This window comes from Pristiophorus japonicus, chromosome 17, assembly GCF_044704955.1.
Source record: "Pristiophorus japonicus isolate sPriJap1 chromosome 17, sPriJap1.hap1, whole genome shotgun sequence".
Classification (NCBI taxonomy): domain Eukaryota; kingdom Metazoa; phylum Chordata; class Chondrichthyes; family Pristiophoridae; genus Pristiophorus; species Pristiophorus japonicus.
This window is the reverse complement of record NC_091993.1, coordinates 107,147,222-107,171,265: the sequence shown is the minus strand read 5'-3', so window position 1 is coordinate 107,171,265 and position 24,044 is coordinate 107,147,222. Positions and strand designations below refer to the sequence as shown.

Genomic DNA, 24,044 nt, shown 5'->3' with positions numbered 1-24,044 from the left:
CCAAGCCAAACATCCCACAAGTTTCCTAACTGCACTAAGTTCCTGTCACTGTACATTTTTTTCATAGCAGAAAATTAATAAAAGTGAAAACAGTTTTAATTTTTACTATTTGTAAGTTCGTTTCACAAGTAGTTCTATTTAAGCAAAAGCAAAATACTGCAGATGCTAGAAACCTGAAATAAAAATACAAAATGCTGGAAACACTCAGCAGGCCAGGCGGGGAAACAGAATTAAATTATCAGGTTGACGACCTTTCATCAGAATTGGAAAAAGGTGATCGACCTGAAACATTAACTCTCTGTCTCCACAGATGCTGCCTGACCTGCTGAGCATTATTTTCTGTTGTTTTTTTATTTGGTTCTATTTCAGGTTTGCCCTTCCTCCCCCATCAGTCAGTCCAACAAAAAAAGTTAATTGAAAACTGTTATGTATGCAATAAAGGTTCAAACTGAGTACTGTTTAACTAAGCAAGGTACAACCTTGGCTCTGCTTTATTTAGGCCCAAAGTGCCTGACTCTCAAAATGGCTGGCCTTTTAAACCTGAGCAGCACCATGTGCGTACTGCTCAGTGACCTCCAACAACGACGCCATTAGGTGGCTACAAACAGAATGTACATACATGACAAAAACAAAATTCGGGTCCTTCTTCAAAATATTCATTCAGCACAAAATCTAGGCCAAACACAAAAGCAAAATACTGCGTATGCTGGAAAACATAGAAACATAGAAAATAGGTGCAGGAATAGGCCATTCGGCCCTTCAAGCCTGTACCACCATTCAATAAGATCATGGCTGATCATTCACCTCAGTACCCCTTTCCTGCTTTCTCTCCATACCCCTTGATCCCTTTAACCGTAAGGGCCATATCTAACTCTCTCTTGAATATATCCAATGAACTGGCATCAACAGTGCTCTCTAGGGAATTCCACAAGTTAACAACTCCCTGAGTGAAGAAGTTTCTCCTCATCTCAGTTCTAAATGGCTTACCTCTTATCCTTAGACTATGTCCCCTGGTTCTGAACTTCCACAACATCGGGAACATTCTTCCTGCATCTAACCTGTCCAGTCCTGTCAGAATTTTCTGTTTCTATGAGATCCCCTCTCATCCTTCTAAACTCCAGTGAATACAGGCCCAGTCGAACCAGTCTCTCCTCATATGTCAGTCCTGCCATCCTGGTGAACCTTCGCTGCACTCCCTCAATAGCAAGAACTTTCTTCCTCAGATTAGGAGACCAAAACTAAACACAATATTCCAGGTGAGGCCTCACTAAGGCCCTGTACAACTGCTGTAAGACCTCCCTGCTCCTATACTCAAATACCCTAGCTATGAAGGCCAACATACCATTTGCCTTCTTCATCACCTGCTGTAGCTGCATGCCAACTTTCAATAACTGATGTACCATGACACCCAGGTCTCATTGCACCTCCCCTTTTCCTAATCTGCCACCATTCAGATAATATTCTGCCTTCGTGTTTTTGCCACCAAAGTGGATAACCTTACATTTATCCACATTATACTGCATCTGCCACGCATTTTCCCACTCACCTAAACCTGCAGCCTTTTAGCGTCCTCCTCACAGCTCACACCGCCACCCAGCTTAGTGTCATCTGCAAACTTGGAGATATTACGCTCAATTCCTTCATCTAAATCATTGATGTATATTGTAAATAGCTGGAGTCCCAGCATTGAGCCTTGCGGCACCCCACTAGTCACTGCCCGCCACTCTGAAAAGGACCCGTTCATCCCGACTCTCTGCTTCCTGTCTGCCAACCAATTCTCTATCCACGTCAATACATTACCGCCAATACCATGTGCTTTAATTCTGCACACCGATCTCTTGTGTGGGACCTTGTCAAAAGCCTTTTGAAAGTCCAAATACACCACATCCACTGGTTCTCCCTTGTCCACTCTACTAGTTACATCCTCAAAAAATCTGAAATATAAACAGAAAAGCAGGTCAGGCAGCAGCTATGGAGAGAAAACAAGAGTTAACGTTTCAGCCAAATTTTTTCTGTTTGCAAAGATTGCCTTCAGAAATGTTGGGACCGGTACAGTGGGCGCAGTTGACCCATAGGGGGAGCCCTTGCTGAGTTCGAGGGAGCGGGGTTCTCGGGATGCGCATGCGTGGAGGCGGGGCGGAGTGGGCGGGGCTTGCGGCAGGATCAGTCAGTTAACGGAAAGCTGAGGCTGGGCGTCCGAACAGCAGCAAGTTCACGGAGGCCGGAGCTTGGCGGCTTGTGGGGCGGAGAGGAGGAAAAGAAAACAAATAACCCCCCCCCCCCCCCCATTGAAGTCCAACGCTTCTCGGCAGGGGAACATTCTAGAGTTTTCTTCAAATTTCTGGGCCCGCTGGAGAAGGGAAACAAACACAATCTCCCCGAAAATTAAAGGTGGAAAGAATTGGGAAATGGCGGAGAGACTGATCCTGGCTCTAATGGTCATCTGCACGGCCGCGGTGGCCCGGGGCACGGGTGAGCGGCGCTCCTGCTCTTTATTGCTGCTTCAGGCGTGTTTTTAAGCTCGAAGAGATTTGCCAGCAGAAGTGAACTCCAGCCTGGAAGGGAGGGAGGCGAATGGGCCGGGACTTCAATGACACTTTTTAAAACAAACAAACAAAAAAGTTTATTCTGGGCGCTGTTTGCAAGAGTTAATTGTGAAGAGGGATCGATCTAACAGCAACTTGCATTTAGATTGGACACAAACACTCACACCCACCGGGCATGAGTGGCAGCCTGCTGAATGTCACTCCAGAATTCAGAGCTGTGATCTGCACTTAGCTGGACTGTCGATCCCCGCACCTTCTAACTCACAGGTGGAAATGCTGCCACTCAGCCAAAGACTCGCCCAGCACTGTGGGTCGGATCACTCACACAAGAACATCTGAGTTAGGAGCAGGAGTAGGCCATTCGGCCCCTCGCACCAGCAACGCCATTCAGTGAGATCGTGGCTGATCTTCTATCTCAACTCCACTTTCCTCCACTGTTCTCATATCCCTTGATTCCCTTAATATCTAAAAATCTATCGATCTCTGTCTTGAATGTACTCAATGACTGAGCCTCCACAGCCCTCTGGGCTATTGAATTACAAAGATTCACCACCCTCAGTGAAGAAATTTCTCCTCATCTCTGTCCAAAATAGCCGATCCCTTATTCTGAGATTGTGACCCCTGGTTCTATACTCCCCAGCCAGGGGAAACATCCTCCCTGCATCTCTGTCATGTCCTGTTAAGAATTTTGTATGTTTCAATGAGAGCACTTCTCATTCTTCTAGGCCTATTCTACTCAATCTTGCCTCATAGGACAATCCCCTCATCCCAGGAATCAATCTGGTTAACCTTTGTTGTACTCCCTCTATGGCAAGTATATCCTTCCTTAGGTAAGGAGACCTAAACTGTACACAATACTCCAGGTGTGGTCTCACCTGGGCCCGATATAATTGCAGTAAGACGTCTTTACTCTTATACTCAAATCCTCTTGTAATAAAGCAGAGCCATACAGCCCTTGAAGCAGAAGACTATTGGGGATATGGGTCTTGAGCATTGGAGTGGAGGAGATTGGGGGGATGGTGACAGGTTGGTGATGGATGGACTTTGAGGGGTGCTCAGTCAGGAGCTGCCAGACTAAGAAATGGGCATTGAGGTAGGGTTGTGGCAGTAAAACCTGAGTCATTCCATATGCTGTGATGGTGGCATTGTAGGATTCCATGTAAGGTTGAGCTAGATGGACCATCTTGGGCTTATCTTTTGTGGCATTTGGATAACTTGAAGCTGTGCAGAGGCTTGCTTTTGATCTAAGCAATTTGTTTCCTCTGGAAGTAGAATCTTCTGCTAAACAGATTATAAAATTAAGCAGTAAATGTTATGTTCCTGAATTGGCTGAGTGCTGCCCAGGAAAGTTAGATCCCCTCCTAATGGTACTTTGACAGTCTTCTGGCCAATATTGCGAAGGCCTTTTGCTAGGTGTTACCTGCAGTACCTTGCATGTTCTCAGTAAGAATTACATTATCGTTTTGATCTGTCTACTTTAGCACTCTAGGGTTCTAAGGCCCGGATTTTGCGATCAGCAGAGAGCGAACGAGCGGTGCTCACCGTTCATTACACTTACACTTACCCATAGACTTTCTGTGAGCTTTTGCACTTGTTAAAGAGTCAAAACAGCAACTTTCAACATCTGCACATACTCAGTTAAACGTGGAAATCAGGAAGTTGCTGTCAGAGTTGCCCTGCTTCTCCAGTTCGCTATACCTGTACCTCGCTGAGAGACTTGTCATTCACATACATGAAGGGTGTGAAGCTGTGCTACGTACCCACTAAACACGCCAGAAAAAGGTTGGGGTTGTCCATTTAAGTGCCAAATAATCTCTCTGGCACTGAAATTTTACTTTTAAAATTGGGGGTTCTCATTCCTTCAGATTTTAATTCTTGTTGGAGATTAGAAAAGAAAATCAATAAAAATGTTTTTGCTTTCTTTTTGTCATTTATCTAGCTCTCTCAATCCCATCTTTCTTCCCTTCCCTTCATTTGCTTTCTGTACCTAATTTTACATTGAATTAAATATTCTAACTTGCACTTCCTGGTTTAGACTCTGTGACCCTCAGTAAGAATTCTTCAATCTGATTGGTGAAGCTTACCCTATTCACACAGGTCCCAGGTCTGTGTCTTGATAGCTTCATCGTTACTTCTACTGCAAAACCTGAGCCAATGACTTAGATTTCTGTAATGGTCAAAATATAAATAGAGACATTTAATACTTTAAGGATGGTGATATGAGTCGACACCAAGCAGAAAACAGGAAAAGTGATAGGATCAGGAGCGAAGAAAAACATAGTCAAGGGTCCAACAGAAGTTTTTGAAGGTGGGAGTAAGAGATAACTAGGCAGAGATGTTGAGCGAAACAATTCCAGAGGATGAGGGCAAAGTGGAAGGAATTGGAACTGAGCAATAGGCCAACGTCTGAGGGTGTATGCAGAGACATGAGAGTTGGGGGAGATCATGGAGGTAGAGAGGGGAAAAAGTCGAGGAAGGATTTCAACATGAGGATGACAATCTTAAAGTTGTTGCTCTGGAATACAAGGAGCCATTAGAGCTTGATGAGGACAGGAATGATGGGGATGTTTTTATTCATGTATCCAGGATTAAAAAAATGCCATTAGGCCCATTCATTGCTGCCATTATCCTTCAGCTGATTGCATCCCCAAATATTTTTTCCTCCCCTCGACTCCTGTGATAAGATTTAAAAACAAGAGACTTCCAGCCCCTTATAGTGTCAGCTTGGCTCAGTTGGTAGCACTCAAATCTGAGTCAGGGCCCCATTCCAGGACTTGATCACATATCAAGCCTGACATTTCAGTGCAGTACAGAGGAATTGCTGGACTTTTGGGAGACATTGAACTGAGGCACTATCTGTCTGTTCAGTTGAGGATAAAAGACTGCATGGCACTAGCCGTGGAAGAGCAGGGGATTTTTCCCAGTGTCCTGATCAATTTTATTACTTGACCAACACCACGAAAACTGGTTAACTGGGCATTTATCTCAATGTGGTTTGTAAGACCTTGCTTTGCGCAAACTAACTGCTGCATTTGTTTACATTACCAAAAGTGACTACACTTCAAAATAATTTATTGGCTGTAACTTAATGCTTTGGGTTGTTTTGAGGAGGTGAAAAGAGCTATATAAATATGTGTTCATTCTTGTAGGTGATCAGGCCTGCCCCAGGAGGTTCCACTAGTGTTATCCAGAAATAATTTACTCTTCCATATATCATGATCATCTCATCTTCCAGGAATCCATCTAACGCTTCCTTGAAAGACAATGAGGAATCTGAATCCACTGCTTCTACATCTTGTTCTGCAGGCCTATTACCTGCTGAGAAAAGTAAAACTTTTGGATAACTAACCTCAACCCCCTTCCTAGTTTCACCCTTCACCTCAAACACACTGTATACTTGCATGATGCCCCATGTTTTCAATAGCCATGTCGGAACCTAAGCTCACATCTCTCAAGTGAGTACAGAGTCATGGCATCAAATTTATCTTCGTACTTTAATGACCTTTGTCCAGGGATCCTCCTTGTTGCTTTTCTTTCCAGGTCTTGCTTTTACTTTCTGCACATTTAGGTCCTCAGAAATGTATTTTCATGTTTCAGCATTAGGCTTTTGTACTCTTGTCTGAGCTGACTACATACGACCTTCCATATTCTTTGAAAGAGGGTCAGATTCTTTGCAGAATTCTTGGTCTGCCCAATCATGATTGACCTACCCCAACATTTCCTTGCAGACTTGATGCCTCTTGCAGCCATTAGTTTATGTGTGTCCTCCATTTGGTACTCAAATATTACTGCCTCCGCTGCTACCTCTGCTGGTCAAGTTCTGAGAATACAGCATACACATCAAGAACACCAGAAACAAATGTAGCAAAGATCTTAAAAGGACAGCATTGTCTGTGGTTCTCCTCTGTAGGATGTCCTTTTTCACTTGAAGCTGTAATTGACCTACATTCATAAAATAATACACCATGGGCCAGATTTTGCAGAAAAAGTAACGGTATGGGAACGACACAAACCGTTATTAAAGCGCAAATCGACCAGCAACTTCTAGCGAGGAAAAGATACACTGTGATTTCCCACTGTCTTCGTGAAAACAGCATCTCGCGCTTAACCTCCCCATGTCTGTTGTTCACCGAGGTTCCAGATTCCCTATTGCCCTCGCTGTGCTGTTACCAGCTCGTACTTCCAGCAACATTGTCGGCAACATTTTAAAAAAAACGTCAACGTGTAAGAACAAGTCTAACTAAATAATATGATCAGAATTTAGTATTTTTATAAAAAACCCAGAAAATGCTGGGAACACTCAGCAGGTCAGGCAGCATCAGTAGAGAGAGCAAAAGAGTTAACGTTTCAGGTTGATGACCTTTCGTCACAACTGGACGTTCGAGATATAATGGGTTTTAAGCAAGGGCAGAGGCAGAGAAAGGCGAGGTCTGTGATAGGGTGGAAGGCAGGAGAGATTAAATGACAATGAATGATGGTGTAAGGCAAAAGGAGATGGTAATGGAATAAGTAAAGAAACAAAGGATGAGACAAGAGGAGGTGTAACTGGGAATATCAGAATCATCAGCAACAGCTGCTATCCAAAAAATGGGGGCAGAGATATTGATCTGAAATTGTTGAACTTCACGTGATAGCAAGAAGCAGCTGAACGCACTGGATACAGCAAAGGTTGTGGGCCCCGACAACATCCCGGCTGTCGTGTTGGAGACTTGTGCCCCAGAACTAGCCGTGCCTCTAGCCAAGCTGTTCCAGTACAGCTACAACACAGGCATTTACCCGACAATATCGAACTCTGCCCAGGTATGTCCTGTCCACAAAAAGCAGGACAAACCCAATCTAGCCAATTACCGCCCCATCGGTCTACTCTCAATCATCAGCAAAGTGACGGAGATGTCGTCCACAGTGCCATCAAGTGGCACTTACCAATAACCTGCTCACCGATGCTCAGTTTGGGTTCCGCCAGCACCACTCGGCTCCAGAGCTCATTACAGCCTTGGTCCAAACATGGACAAAAGAGCTGAATTCCAGAGATGTGGTGAGAGTGACTGCCCTTAACATCAAGGCAGCATTTGACCGAGTGTGGCTTCAAGGAGTTATTGCAAAATTGAAGTCAATGGGAATCAAGGGGAAAACTCTCCACTGGCTGGAGTCATACCTAGCACATAGGAAGGTGCTTGTGATTGTTGGAGGTCAATTATCCCAGCCCCAGGACATCGCAGCAGGAGTTCCTCAGGACAGTGACTTAGGCCCAACTGTCTTCAGCTGCTTCATCAATGACCTTCCCTCCATCATAAGATCAGAAGTTAGGATGTTCACTGATGATTGCACAGTTTTCCATTTGCATCTCCTCAGAAAATGAATCAGTCTATGCCCGCATGCAGCAAGATGTGTACGACATTCAGGCTTGGGCTGATAAGTAGCAATTAACATTCACGGCACGAAAGTGCCAGGCAATGACCATCTCCATCAAGCGAGACTCTAACCATCTCCCCTTGATATTCAACGGCATTACCATCACTGAAATCCCCCACCATCAACATCCTGGGGGTCACCATTGACCAGAAACTTAACTGGCAGTAGGTGCATAGGAGCACCATCACCTGCAAGTTCCTCTCCAAGTTACACATCATCCTGACTTGGAAATATATTGCCGTTCCTTCATCATCGTTGGGTCAAAATCATGGAACTCCCTCCCTAACAGCAGGGAACACCTTCACCACTAGGACTGCAGTGGTTCAAGATGGCGGCTCGCCAGTACCTTCTCGAGGGCAATTTGGGATTGGCAATAAATGCTGGCATTGCCAATGACGCCCACGTGCCGGAACGAATTTTTAAAAAACTCAATTTTGAGTCCGGAAGGCTATAAAGTGCCAAATGGAAAGATGAGGTGCTGTTCCTTGAGCTTATGTCGAGCTTCATTGGAGCTTCAGTGTAGGAGGCTGAGGACAGAGAGGTCCAAGTGGGAGTGGTCCGGAGAACTAAAAAGACAAGCGACCGGAAGCTCAGGGTCACATTTACAGACTGAATGGAGGTGTTGCGCAAAGCGGTCCCTTAATCTGCATTTGGTGTCTCCAATGTAGAGGAGACCGCATCATAAGCAGCGAATACAGTATACTAAATTGAAAAAAGTACAAATAAATCGCTGCTTCACCTGGAAGGAGTTTCTGTCTTAGTTCATCTGTTCCGATGATGCCACCTTCCACACCAGTGCTTCTGATGTGTCTTCCTTTTTCCTCAACCGAGGTTCCTCCTCCACCATGGTTGACAAGGCCCTTGACTATGTCCGTTTCATTTCCCGTACTTCTGCTCTCTCCCGTTCCCCTCGCTCCCAGAACTACGATAAGGGTTCCCCTTGTCCTCACCTTCCATTCCACCAACTTCACATTCAACAGATCATTTTCCGCCACCTCCAGCGTTATCCTGCCACCAAACATATCTTCCCCTCCCCTTGCTTGTACTTTGGAACTCTGAATATATTACATCTACTACATCACCCTTGTTTACTCTGAATTCTTTGAATAGATAACAATCATAGAATGATCACAGCACAGAAGGAAGCCATTTGACCCGTCGAGCCCGTGCCGGTTGGTCAAGCAAGACTTTCCCTTTTGAAATCCATGTTGACTATTCATTATTTATTACCCCAGGTCCCTTTTTAAACTGCTCCTGTTCCTGTTCTTTGTAACTGCTGGGCTGGGCTGCCGCGGATCTCCTTTTTGCTTGGCTATATATAAGTGACCCTGCAGTCTAGAAGTTACCATTTACAATATTAGCTGTCAAATACTTAACACAGTCATGCAATTTTTCCTCCCTTGGCTATTTCAATGCCATTATTTTAAATGTTTACGTCACTGCCTTCTGTGGTTAGGCACTGTAGAATGTGCTGAACACGAGCTATCCCCAAATTCATGCTTCACACTTCAAAAAAAAACATATTTACATTAGTTTTAGACAAACTATAAAGAAACAAAAATTAGGACTATCTTTGATGGAGTAAATTTGCTAATATAAAGAAGGGCAAGAAAAAAAAAGTACCAGTGCCTCAGGAAATCAAAGTGATGTTAAAAGGCCTAAAGTTAGATGGAAAGAAAGATGTCTGTTTAGAAGTACAGACCTTGAACTTAAGGGATTTATCTCTGAGGTACCTGGAAGGGATATTGTTGAAACAATAAACTTAAAAGTGTTTTTTATTTTAAGGTAACTGTACCAGACCTCCACAGTTGGAAAATGGCTCCCCAAGTAATGAATTTACTTCCGAGACCTTGTTTGATGTGGGCACCAAGATTACTTACAGTTGTTATTTGGGTTACGTATTCAAGGAAGGGATTTTAAATGGTTCACGATCTGTTACCTGCAAGGAAGATTCAACTTGGACACCATTAGGGGCCATTTGTGAACGTAAGTAAAGAGTGATTTTATTCCATCCTCTTTTCTTTCTCCTTACCTATTTTTTCACATAGGAAGGGATTCCTGCTGAAGGAAGTAGTTTTATGAGTGAAAGTAACTCTCCACTACTTAGTTATGAAGTGTTTTAGAATGTCATGGATCAACAAAGAAATAAGGGAAGAAATGAAACTAAAGAAAAAGGCATACACTAAGTACATAGATAACAAAGGAGCAGACAAAAGAGAATATAAAAATCTTAGTAAAGAAATCAAAAAAAATTAGGAATTCAACGCGAAACTATGAAATTAAATGATCAAGGAATATAAAAATAAATAAAAAAGTATTGTACGGACACACAAATAGTGAAAGAAAAATCAGGATAGGGATAGGGCCACTAAAGGATACATACAATAAACTTGTAGGTAATGACAACAAAATGGCAGAAATATTAAGCAATTGTTTTGCCTCGGTATTTACCAGAGAAACTGGTGGACGTGACAATGGAAGAAGAGTTCAAAAAGAATATCAAAGACATTTAAGATCGATGGGGGAGATAATTGATAAACTAATCAAACTTAGAGAGGATAAAACCCCTGGTTTGGATAGATTTCATCAGTGAATATTAAAATAAGTTAGGGAAGAGATAGCAGAGACAATATTACATATAAATAAAAATTTATTAGGACTGGCAGACAGCTAATGTGATCATATATATTATATATATATATATATAAAAGGAGATAGCCCAGGGAACTAAAGGCCAAATAACTTAATGTCAGTGATAGGAAAGATAATGGAATCCTTAATCAAAGATGCAATAGAAAACACCCAGAAACTGAAAATATAACAGTAGTCAGCACAGATTCAAAAAGGGAAGGTCATGCTTGACCAAGCTTATTGAATTCTTTGAAGAAGTAACAAAGGGGAAATGAGGGTAATGTAGTAGACGTAATATATTTGGATTTCCAAAAAGCCTTTGATAAGGTACTGCATAGTAGACTCGAGACTAAGGTCAGAACATGTGGAGTCGGGTGGGCACATAGCAGAATGGATAGCAAGCTGGCTACAAAATGGGGGTAGAGGAACAGAGGGATTTAAGGGTACAGATACACAAATCACTAATTTAAAAATAAAAGGCAAACAAAGTACTGGGGTTCATTTCTAGAGGAATAGAATGAGAGTAGAGAAGTTATGAGAAATTTGTATGGAACCTTGGGTAGACCACACTTGGAGTATTGTGAACAGTCCTGGTCTCCATATTATAAAAAGTATATAGAGGCACTGGAGAAGGTGCAAACAAGATTAACTAGAATAATACCAGAACTGAGAAGTTCTACCGATTAAGAAAGTTTGAACAGGCTCGGGCTCTTTTCTTTAGAAAAGAGAAGATTGAGGGGTGACCTGATTGAGATCTTCAAGATTATGAAATTGTTTCTTAGGGTAGATATGGAGGATGTTTCCATGCGGGCGAGACCAGTACTAAGGATCATAAATATAAGAGAGCAACTAATAAATCCAAATGGGGAATTCAGGAGAAACTTCTTTACCCAGAGAATGGTTAGAATGTGAAACTCGCTACAACAAGGAGTAGTTGAGGCAAATAGCATACATTCATTTAAGAAGAAGCTCGATAAGCACACGAGGGAGAAAGGAATGGAAGGATATGTTGATGGGATTAGATGAAGAGGGGTGGGAGGAGACTTGTGTGCATCATAGACATTAGCGTGGGCCTATTGAACTGAAATGGCCTGTTTCTCTGTTGTAAATATTTTGTAATGATAAGATGTTATGTAAATACTAGTTTATGTGTTCTTTAATTATGGAGGTCATGTCTTGCCACTTTGTTGTAATGAGGCCAAAACTGTAAATAGCTGTTATATCAAAGGTGTCTGTTTCTTAATACTCCTAAAACTCCTTGAAGCACAGTCTCTCCATTGAAAAGTCTATATACAAAACCAAGGCATTTCACTTGCTCTTTGCCAAAGGTGTGTGACAATTTCTCTTCTCTGCACCCCTTCTTTATTTTTTAAAATCCAACCAGATCTGTGTCTGTCATGTATCCCACTGGGTCACTAGTGTTAATGTAGCCATACAGGTGTACTGGAATCTGTTGTGTTCATTTGTTGATTAAGATAAGCCAAATGAGAAGGAGCCTTAATTGTCATTTCTCAAACTGGGTTAATTGTTCAGGTGCAGTACCAAATTTCTGCCCCTAAATATTAGATTCAGCTCTCTTCCCCCCCCCCCCCCCCCCCCCCCCAAGAAAGTTGAAGTAGGTTTGTTGTCTGGGGGGGCAGCGGTTGCAGTCCCATTGTTTATTGAAATGCTTAATTAAAACACCAGCTTCCTTTCATTACCTGTTGCCACGATGCATAAAATCTGATGAAATGTTTGCTGACCTTCTGTACCTTATCTGTCTGTCAGAAAATACTCGAGCTTAAAGGAGCAACATAACTAGATCTTTACCATTGTGTTTAGGGATTGCATGATTGCTTTCGAACATGAATAGGGAGATTGAATGCCGAGTTCTGTACAGTATTACACAGTTGGAGTGAATTTGTCTTGACAAAACTTAAATTGTGAATAGGTGGAACATCTAGTCCTAAATTCCAGAATTGGGGAAACCTGGTCTTGGAAAATGTTATTGTAGATTTTCATCGTAACAATAAATTCAGTGAGTTATTATTTTTAAAAAACCTGTTGGAGATCTTGGTGTTTTGTGATTCCGATTTTTTTTCTGTGTAGCGAGGGACTGTGGTAATCCAGGAGAGATATTGAATGGATATTCTGAGGCACCAAATACTACTTTTGGAGGTAAAGCTACTTTTCATTGTAACACAGGGTGAGTATTCTGTGTACCAATTGTTGAATGAGGCTAAACTGATTTAGGTGAAAGGTAATGCTGTTTAGTTTCCTGATAATATTTTAGGCAGCAGAACACCATTTGTCCATCCAGTCTACCTCTCCAAACACTTATCCGTTTCCTTACAGTGATTCTTGAACTAATAGCCTTAGACTACCCTTGTCCTATTTCAAATTCACCGTGTCCTTTTCCAAAACCTGTTCCACCCTTCCTGCTGGTAATCTGTTGCGTAACTTTTAAACTCTCTTACTAAGAAATTATGAGGGCCTCACCTCCCGAAAGCTGGGTTTCAGCGGTGGGGTGCGGGAGTCCGAGTGTTGAATTAGGTTTGAATCACAGAATCATAGAAATTTATGGCACGGAAGGAGGCCATTCGACCCATCGTGTCTGTGCTGGCCGAGAAAGAGCTATCCAGCCTAATCCCACTTTCTACCTCTTGGTCCATAGCCCTGTAGGTTATGGCACTTCAAGTATATATCTAAGTTTGGTTATATTATTATAATAACTTGTTGTGTATTGTAAAATTCATAAAATTGTACAAAAGCTTTAGTTAGTTTCTTATATCAGTGATCTTGTTGAACCAGTGGAATTTACTTGGTGTTTCTCATTGCGGTTGATACTGCAGAAACATCACAGTAATTTTTATTTAAATAGTACTTATCCTTATATCTTTCTATTCATTTGTGTTCTTTCTTTGATTTATAAATTGTTATTCATCTCGGTACATTCGGTGTTTGGCTTGGTGATACTTAGAAACTCAACTAAGGTAAATACAATAAGTATGCAAACTGTGGGCAAATGTCAGGTGATCACATGTCATGTGATTAAGCATCACATGAATAGTGCCATGTGTTCGAATCGGATGTGATCAGATCTCCAGGAATATATACTGTGCTGGACAGAACTTTGCTTTATTCAATTATCAATCTTAAAGGCCACTCAAATTCACCCACCCACCCCATTCCTCCCCCCCTCACTCCCCACCCCTTCTCCAGGGAGTGAAGTTCTTGAGTGAACAGTTTCTTCACAGCTGGGCCTCTTAAGTTACTGGATCAGTTTCAATGCTTTCTGTCATGTATTCAGCCAACATTGTAACCCATGTATAAACTGACCTAAGTTGTACACCGTGAGAACACTGACCACTAGGTGGGAGACACTCCTAACCTGGACCTTCAGGTATAAAAGGGGAAGCTCCACCCACCTTCATCACTTGAGTGCTAAGGAATAAAGGACAGGTCACAGACTGACCTCTCAAGCATGGGCCTCGTGTGCATTTATACTGTGTAGTAAGGACGTATCAATGGCGACAAGAAACTGGGATTTAAACCACGCGTGCATGGCCACTAGCAGAACAGACGAGAGGTACTGTGTTAAGTAATGATTGGGACAGAGATTCAACATTGTTAAAGCAGCACACAGTTCTCCAGGCAGACAAGGGCAGTCAGGCATGCCCCAACATGTAGTCGAACCCAGAGGGGGAGTTCGACAGAGACAATGGCAAGCTGAACAGCGATTCACGCCATTGCAAGGGACAATGCGGCCAATAATGGGGCCATCAACACCTGTTAATGGTGCACTCAAGGACAATAACAGGGGCAGTCAGGGACGATCGACTGGCAAGGGACCTTTTGTTTCAAACCGCAACTCATGCTGGAGGCGTGGAGGCATACATTCAGCCGGAGTTTGCAGAGATGAGCAAAATACCTGCAGAAATTGCAGAAATGGACACTGGGGGAAATCGCTGGAAGCTGAAGTTCAGCGAATTCATGTGGAGCACGTATACAGTTCATACACCAGGACGCCACCGATAATGATGAAAGTGCTCCTCAATGGCATCCCAGTATCAATGGAGTTAGACACGGGTGCCAGCCAGTCCCTGATGGGTATCAAACAGTTCGAAAAGTTGTGGGCATCCAAGGCCAGGAGGCCAAAATTATCGCCGATTGACGCACAGCTACGGACTTACACAAAGCAGATCATTCCGGTGCTAGGCAGCGCCACGGTAGTCGTGACCCACAAAGATTCGGAGAACAGGTTGCCACTCTGGATTGTCCCAGGGGACGGTCCCGCACTACTGGGGAGGAGTTGGCTTGCTGTCATGAACTGGAAATGAGGCGATGTCAATGCAATTTCCTCTCTGGAGCGAGTATCATGCTCACAGGTCCTGGACAAATTTGACTCATTATTTCAACCCGGCATTGGCACTTTCATGGGGGCCAAGGTAGTGATTCACATAAACCCGGACACCAGACCAGTACACCACAAGGCCAGAGTGGTGCCGTACGTGATGCGGGAAAAGATAGAAGGCGAATTGGACCGCCTGTTGAGGGAAGGCATCATCTCGGCAGTCGAATTCAGTGACTGGGTGAGCCTGATTGTGCCGGTGCTCAAGGCGGATGGGTCGGTCAGGATATGTGGCGATTACAAGGCCACCATCAATCGGGTGTCACTCCAAGACCAGTACCCGCTACCGAGAGCGGAGGACCTCTTTGCGACGCTATCCGGTGGCAAACTTTTTTCAAAATTGGACCTGACCTCAGCTTACATGACCCAGGAGCTGGCGAGTGAGTCGAAGAAGCTGACCACCATCACGATACACAAGGGGTTGTTTGAGTACAACAGATGTCCGTTCGGGATTTGCTCGGCCGCCGCGATCTTCCAACGAAATATGGAAAGCCTCCTCAAGTCGATTCCAGGGACGGTGATTTTTCAGGACGACATCCTCATTACGGGTTACGATACTGAAGAACACCTCCACAACCTGGAGGAGGTGCTACACAGACTGGACCGGGTAGGTCTGCGACTGAAAAAGGCGAAGTGCGTCTTCCTAGCTCCAGAGGTAGAATTCCTGGGGATGAGGGTAGCAGCAGACGGGATCAGTCCTACTGCATCCAAGACGGAAGCGATCCAGAGAGCACCCAGATCCCGTAACACGACGGAGCTGCGTTTGTTCCTGGGGCTCCTGAACTATTTTGATAACTTTCTTCCCAAATTGAGCACGCTGCTAGAGCCGCTACACGTGCTCCTACGCAAAGGTCGCGAATGGGTCTGGGGGGACAGCCAGGAAAGGGCTTTTAATAGGGCACGCAATTTATTATGTTCCAACAATCTTTTAACGCTATATGACCCATGTAAGAAACTTGTGTTAACGTGCGATGCGTCGTCCTATGGTGTCGGGTGTGTGTTGCAGCATGTCAGTGCCAAGGGTCAGTTACAGCCGGTAGCTTATGCCTCCAGGAGTCTGTCCCAGGCAGAAAGGGGCTACGGGATGGTAGAAAAGGAAGCGCTCGCATGTGTATATGCGGTAAAGAAAATGCACCAGTACCTGTTTGGCAGGAAATTTGAGCTGGAGACAGATCACAAACCCCTAACATCCCTTTTGGCCGACAACAAGGCCATAAATGCAAACGCATCGGCCCGCATACAGAGGTGGGCACTCACGTTAGCTGCCTATGACGACACAATTCGGCACAGACCGGGCACCAAAAACTGCGCCGATGCACTCAGCAGGCTCCCACTAGCCACCACTGAGGGGGCTACCGAGCATGGTGCTGAGATGGTCATGGCTGTTGAAGCTTTCGGAAGCGAAGGCTCACCCGTGACAGCCCGTCAGATTAAAGTCTGGACAAATAGAGACCCGCTGTTGTCTCTAGTCAAGAAATGTGTCCTGAATGGGGACTGGGCAGCCACGTACAGTGCATGCCCTGAGAAATTTAAACCATTTCACAGGCGTAAGGATGAACTCTCGATTCAGGCCGATTGCCTACTGTGGGGAAACCGCGTAGTGATGCCCCAGATGGGCAGAGAGGTGTTCATCAGAGAACTCCACAATGGGCACCCGGGCATTGTCACGATGAAGGCAATTGCCAGGTCACACGTTTGGTGGCCAGGGATAGACGCAGATCTGGAACTTTGTGTTCGCAGGTGCAACACATGTGCCCAGCTGGGCCATGCGCCCAGGGAAGCCCCCCTTAGCCCCTGGCCATGGCCCGCCAAGCCTTGGTCACGCATCCATGTGGACTACGCAGGTCCTTTCATGGGGAAAATGTTTTTGGTTGTAGTAGACACCTACTCCAAATGGATCGAGTGTGACATTTTAAATTCAAGCACATCCTCTGCCACGGTAGAAAGTCTACGGGCAATGTTCGCCGCCCACGGTCTACCGGACATCTTGGTCAGCGACAATGGCCCGTGCTTCACAAGCACTGAATTCCAGGACTTTATGGCAGGCAATGGAATTAACCATGTTAGAACGGCACCACTCAAGCCGGCCTCAAACGGCCAGGCAGAACGAGCAGTGCAGATAATCAAACAGGGGATGCTCAGATTCCAAGGGGGTTCCCTACAAACCCGCTTATCACGCCTCCTGTTGGCCTATAGATCCCGACCACACTTGCTCACAGGGGTTCCACCCGCAGAGCTACTAATGAAAAGGACGCTCAAAACCCAATTATCCCTTATACACCCCACCATGAAAGAAATTGTCGAGAGCAGGCGCCAGTCACAATATCACTACCATGACAGGAATGCGAGGGCGCGATGTATTGATATAAATTATCCTGTTTTTGTCCTCAACTACGCTGCAGGGCCCAAATGGCTCGCAGGCACTGTGGTTGCCAAAGAGGGAAATAGGATTCTGGTAGTTAAACTTGCCAATGGACAAATCTGCCGCAAACATGTGGATCAAACAAAAAGGAGGTTCAGCAACCCCATAGAAGAAGCAGAGGAAGAACACGATATAGAGTTCACTCCACCGCAGGTGACCGAACACCGGAACCAAAGGGAGGAGCCCAGTCACTGTGGGCAGTCCGGACAGGCCTGAGGCACTGCAAACAGCAGACACTCAGGCCAGCGTCCAACAACCGAAGCCCCAACTCAGGCACTCTGCAAGGGAGCGTAAAACACCAGAGAGACTCAACCTGTGATCCCAATAAGACTTTGGGGGGGGAGGTGATGTCATGTATTCAACCAGCATTGTAACCCATGTATAAACTGACCTAAGTTGTACATCGTGAGAACACTGACCACTAGGTGGGAGACACTCCTAACCTGGACCTTCAGGTATAAAAGGGGAAGCTCCACCCACTTTCATCACTTGAGTGCTAAGGAATAAAGGACAGGTCACAGACTGACCTTCTCTCAAGCATGGGCCTCGTGTGCATTTATACTGTGTAGTAAGGACGTATCACTTTCCTTTCGACCCCCTCCAATAATTCTACATCTTTCCTATAATACTGAGACAAAAAATAAATGCAGTTCTCCAGGTGTGACCTCACCAAGGCTGGTTACAATTTCAACATCACTATTGGCATTTAATTCACACCCTTTATTGTACATTGCAACACTTTTTTTTACTTTCTTGACTGCCTATGATCACTAAATTTGACATTTTTAACAATCCATGTGGCTCTCGTTCCTGCTCCGTTACTTCAAGTACCTTACCATTTAATATGTAATCTGCAACAATCTATCCTTGGCCCCCTTCTATTTCTCATCTACATGTTGTCCCTCGGCGACATCAACCGGAAACACAGCGTCAGTTTCCACATGTACGCTGATGACACCCAGCTCTACTTCACTACCACTTCCCTCGATCCCTCCACGGTCTCTAAATTGTCAGACTGCTTGTCCGACATCCAGTTCTGGATGAGCAGACATTTTCTCCAATTGAATATTGGGAAGACCGAAGCCATTGTTTTCGGTCCCTGCCACAAACTGTTCCCTAACCACTGATTCCATCCCTCTCCCCAACTTCTGTCTGAGGCTGAATCAGATTGTTCGCAACCTTGGTGTCATATTTGACCCTGAAATGAGCTTTCAATCACATATCCACAGCAATAACTAAGACCGTTTTATTTCCACCTCCGTAACATTGCCCGTCTCCGCCCTTGACTCAGCTCATTCTCTGCTGAATCCCATCCATGCCTTTGTTACCTCTAGTCTTGTCTTTTCCAATGCATTTCTGGTTGGCCTCCCACATTCTACCCTACATAAACTAGAGATGATCCAAAACTCGGCTGCCTATGTCTTAACTCGCATCAAGTCCCGCTCACCCATCACCCCTGTGCTCGCTGACCTACATTGGCTTCCGGTTAAGCAATGCCTCGATTTCAAAATTCTCATCCTTATTTTCAAATCCCACCATGGCCTCACCCCTCCCTACCTCTGTAATCTCCTCCAGCCCCACTATCCTCCAAGATGTCTGCGCTCCTCTTAATTCTGCCCTCTTGAGCATCCCTGATTATAATCACTCAACCAGTGGTAGCCATGCCTTCTGCTGCCTAGGCTCCAAGCTCTGGAACTCCCTGCCTAAATCTCTCTGCCTCTTTACCTCTCTTTCCTCCTTCAAGACGCTCCTTAAAACATACCTCTTTGACCAAACTTTTGGTCACCTGCGCTAATTTCTACTTATGCGTCAAATTGTTTATCCCCTAATACTCCTGTGAAGCGCCTTGGGATGTTTCACTACGTTAAAGGCGCTATATAAATACAAGTTGTTGCTTTCACTCTTGTGCCTAATCTCATGTCTTTACACTTGTCTGTGTTGAATTCCATTCATCGTTCCCTCGCCATTGATCTCGACTATACAGGTAACTTTGGGTTATTGCGCATTGATTAGCATCATTGGTACTTGGTTTGGTGTTATGAAATGGACATGATTGCTTTGGAAAATATTATATTCTTTTTCAGTAGTTAAAAAAAATTATAAACAATTGCAGACTGTGGGGCTGCACTGGCAACTGGTTTCCACTCTGCAACCTTCCTTGCATTGCCATGCTTTGTTGGTTATCTTTTTAGCCTTGCATTTATCTGCTATCTATCATATAGGCATGATGAATTACGCTGTTAAATGGAACAGTGTCAAAGTCTTGCTAGAATCCAAGCAAATAAAATCTACTGCCTCACTCTTATGCCCCAGATCTGTGAAATCTTCACAGAAACCCAGTAAATTGATCTGCCTCTTTTGAACAACTGTTGGCTCTCTCTAATCATACCCGACATTTCATCAGTTTCTCAAACAGTTCCCCTGAAGTAAGGTAAGATCAAGATGATTAAGGTGAGGATTGCATACAGTATCAATGTTGCCTTTCTCCCAATCTAACAAGATGATCACTTCTCATAGTGCCAACTGTAGGCAGTTTTGTGGTTCTATTCCCACCTTTGACTGCCCAGTCCTTGCTGAATATGAGCAGTTTGTGCTGTGAACATTTGGGTTGAAATTGTTTCAACTCCTTCCTCTTAGTTTTCCTGACAATATTACAAAGTGGTGAAATTTAATTTGCAATTGATGATCTGCCTCAATATTGGAAGTTGCTGCCTGCTGATGCATCAAAATTCTTCATTTAAACTGCACGTCGGCAAACTGAGCCAAGCCACATCAATATCCATTCTGTGACCAGCGGACCAGAACAGCACACCTTACCCCATTGGGGATCCACTAGGAACAATCCCACTTGTTTTGATTTGTAATCTGTTCCTCTGCCAATATGTTATTTTCCTTTTTTTTTTAACTGTACGATTGTGTTAGTTTCATGACTTCTATCCACTAAAATCATTACATTTTTCTGATCCGGATACTGTATCACTGTTCCATTTAACTGTCAGCTCATTGTCTAATAATTGACAATTTTTGCTTTGATTTTTCTACATTAACTTGTTTTCCTTTATCTAGATACCAGATGGTGGGTAGGAAATACCGGTTGTGCAAATCTGATGGTTGGGATGGCCAAGTCCCAACATGTGACGGTAAGTCTGGGTTCCATATTCCTTGGGGAGCTGACTTTCAACATAAGAACATCTGAGTTCCCACCTTTGGCCTTTTTAGGGACCCTGTGTATAGTCAGCGCAGGTGTGCCTAGTTGAGACCAGGCCTGGATTGTGGCTTGGGATTTTAAAAAAAAGTTTAAAGTGGCTCTCATAAAGTGGCTGCGGGTACATAAAAAAGTTCATTCCAGCTTGGAAAATCTGGCTCCGTCCGGCCCTAGGATTCTTCAGCTGAGTGTCTGGCCTCTTCAGCATGGGTGGGTGGGGAAAGGTGCCCATGTTGAAGAGGCTGGAGACACTTGCATAGCCTCCCGAAGGCTTGGTGTTCACTAGACCTCCTTTGATGCATAAATATTGGCAGGTTCAGCGGCAGAGGGTAGGGGCACAATAACTAGCTGTACCCACATCTCCATTATTCACTCTTGGGCATCTGCTTTCTGCCACCATTTACCTTGTCCTAGTAGCATAGGAGCTCTTGATCTTCATGAATTATTCACTTATCTCTGCTTAGCCATGCAAAGTGCTCATTCTGAACCAGATATTTATCCAGGTTTATTTGGAGAAGTTAATTAACACATCTTTATCACTTTTGCTACAGGGTGAAAAAGCTCTTTTATTCTCCAGTCTTGTCTTTGAACTTCTTGTCCCAATTGTGTCACTTTTTAAATAATTTTAACACTGCTTGCCTGGCAGGATCTACTAAGCTGCCATTCGCGATGTGTCATCTTGGAGTTGCAATTCTGGCAGATGTGCTGAACTTCACAAGGCAGGCAACTAACACAATGTCAGCCAAGACTGAGCCTCACTACTTTGTAGTTATTTTTATATTGGTGTTTCAATTTGAATTCCGATAAATAATATCCATGATCTGGCTCCTGGCGTTTACACTGGTGACAGTGCTCAAGAGACAGATTTCTAGACCTAAACAAATTAAAAACTGGGTCTACGGGTTTGTTGCATTATAAATATCAGGAGCCAAGTCATGTCTGCAGGTTGCTGGCAATCTGAATTATCACAATTCCAATATAAAAGACATTGGGCTAGACTTTCCACTTCACGTCGCCCATCTATGGCCCATCTATCGCCCAAAACGGACCTCTATCGCCCATTTTGAGCAAAAAGTGGAAACTAGGCCCAAAACATCGCTGGAAAAACAGGTGCCTAGGTTTCCACTTTGATCGCCGAGATGATCGCCCTCACAAGGCCCACCCCAAGTTTGGGCACCTAGCATGCATTTCGCTGGGCCAATGTAAGGCCCAAAAGAGTGCTGAGAAATAGTTGCTTTTACTGGGCCTAAAAGAAGGAAATGGGCACTACGGACGCCATTTTGAACTTCAGAGGAAGAGTGGAGGATTAGTTGTGAGTTATTTAGAGAGTTAATTTAAAGATAATTGTACTCAGAATATTGGGTCAGGGAATATAAATAGGTATTATCAAGTTATTTTTGGTAAATAGCTTTTATATATTGAAATTATTTTGTAAATAGCTTTTACATAGTGAAGTTATTTACTGATATTGTTGGGGCCTATCAAACTAACTGGTATACAGTGTAGAGAGTGCAGAGTACAGTGATTAGAGAGTATAGACTGTAGAGTAGGGAGATTATTAAAAGTAGTGAAAGTAATTATTGATAGTGATATGGGGCCTTTACTGGTTACCGAAAGGATCAATCGAAGAGGTGGCAGAGTAATGCGTAGACGGAGACGAAGACAGCGGAGGAGACCGTATAGCCAACAAAGGTACTTGGAAAAGCAATCTTACCTGAACTTGTCTGAAAATGCTTGTCTTAGGAGGCTGCGATTCTGGAAGGAGGTCATCGATGAGATATGTCAACCCGTCAAGGGTGACCTGCAGCCTTCCAGCACCATCAGAACCGCACTGTCCGTTGAGGTGAAGGTTACTGCTGCCCAAGCCTTCTACGCATCGGGATCTTTTCAGGCTTCAGCTGGCGACACCTGCGATATCTCTCAGCATGCTACACACTGCTGCATTTGACAGGTGACTGAAGCCCTTTACGCTCGCAAGATGGACTTCATAAGCTTCCAATGACCAGAGAGGCACAGACCGAGAGGGCTTTGGGTTTCTACAGGATCTCACAGTTCCTCAAGGTACAGGGAACAATAGACTGCACGCACATTGCCCTGAAAGCACCCTTAAAGAACGCGGAGGTGTTTCGTAACAGAAAAGGGTTCCACTCACTAAATATGCAGCTTGTTGTCGACCACAATTTTGACAGTGAATGCTACATTTCCTGGCAGCATCCATGATGTGCACATCTTGCGTGAAAGTGCTATCCCTGACCTGTTTGTCAATCAGCCAGAAGGTCACGGTTGGATGCTGGGGGATAAAGGGTATGGCCTTGCAAGTTGGCTGATGACCCCTCTGCGTAATCCCGTCACTGAAGCACAGAAACGGTATAATGAAAGTCACATAGCGACTCGCACCATCGTTGAAAAGACAATTGGAGTCCTAAAGCAGCGTTTCAGATGCCTGGATCATTCTGGAGGCGGCCTACAGTACCACCCTGACCAGGCCGCAGAGTTTATTGTGGTGTGTTGCATGCTGCATAACCTAGCTATAAAGAGAGGACAAGTAATGCCAGATCGGGCTGCAGGTCCACCTCCAGAAGGAGGGGAGACAGAAGAGCCAGCCGGCGAGGATGAAGAGGCCGAAGAGGACGCAGGCAAGGACATAGGGGAGCTCAATCAGCCTGGTGATCAAGCACCGGTACCACCACACCCCTCCCGAAGACCAGTGGCAGTTACACTACTGTCAGCAGCTCATTAATGAACGCTTTGCATGAACTATCATTGTGGATATTCAAATGTTCATTTACAGTTATGGTTAATCAAAAGTTTCATTTACGTGGGGTTTCCTTGTTGTCTTCCCTGCACTGGCCTATCATCGGAATTAATGCTTAGTTTAAGTAAAATTTAAGTTTAAGTAAAGTACTGATATAATAAAAGAATAAACAAATATGGATGAACAACTGTAAATTTGATAACTAATGTAACTAAGAGAGAAGGCACAAAATTTGATGAATTAAAGATTTTTTTTAATTAACAAAGTTAGAAAAATAATTTTTAATAAACTATTTAACAACACCCTACCTCCAACCCTCTGCACCCCCCCCCCCCACCCTGTACCAACCCACCCTTCCCTCAAATCCCCAAAATGTTAACAATAACAAAATAAGAAAAAACAGTTGAACATTTAACATTGAAACTTTTGAAAAACACTCCCCCCTCGCTACCTGCGGCCACATTTCCCTCCAGGTCCTGTCCCACCTCGTGTTCGTACCCCACCCGCCTGTTTTGGTCTACGCAGACCGACACGAACGCGTTGTGCAGTGTGGGACAGCAAGACTTCCTGCCGTGGTAGAGGTGACGGAGTGGAAGCAGAAGCCTGAGGCTCCACTTCCGAGTCAGGAGGAACTGTGTCCTCCGTACTCGCTTGCGTGCTCGGGGTCTCACTGCGAGCTGGCA

At 44.3% G+C, this 24,044-nt stretch overlaps 1 protein-coding gene across 2 annotated transcripts in view; it reads left to right on the top strand.

The window, feature by feature from the left end:
• Positions 1–2,154: 2,154 nt before the first annotated feature.
• The window catches only part of LOC139227886 (P-selectin-like), a 70,297-nt gene continuing 48,407 nt past the window's right edge, over positions 2,155–24,044 (top strand). Inside the window, exons 1-4 of one of the 2 annotated variants that reach the window (XM_070858998.1) lie at positions 2,155–2,472; positions 9,744–9,944; positions 12,678–12,774; positions 20,468–20,541. In XM_070858998.1, the coding sequence (XP_070715099.1) occupies positions 2,409–2,472; positions 9,744–9,944; positions 12,678–12,774; positions 20,468–20,541 (436 nt within the window). In that variant the 5' untranslated portion in view covers positions 2,155–2,408. Of the gene's footprint in view, positions 2,473–9,743; positions 9,945–12,677; positions 12,775–20,467; positions 20,542–24,044 lie in introns of those variants that run through there. The other variant, XM_070858999.1, reaches the window with a different exon arrangement.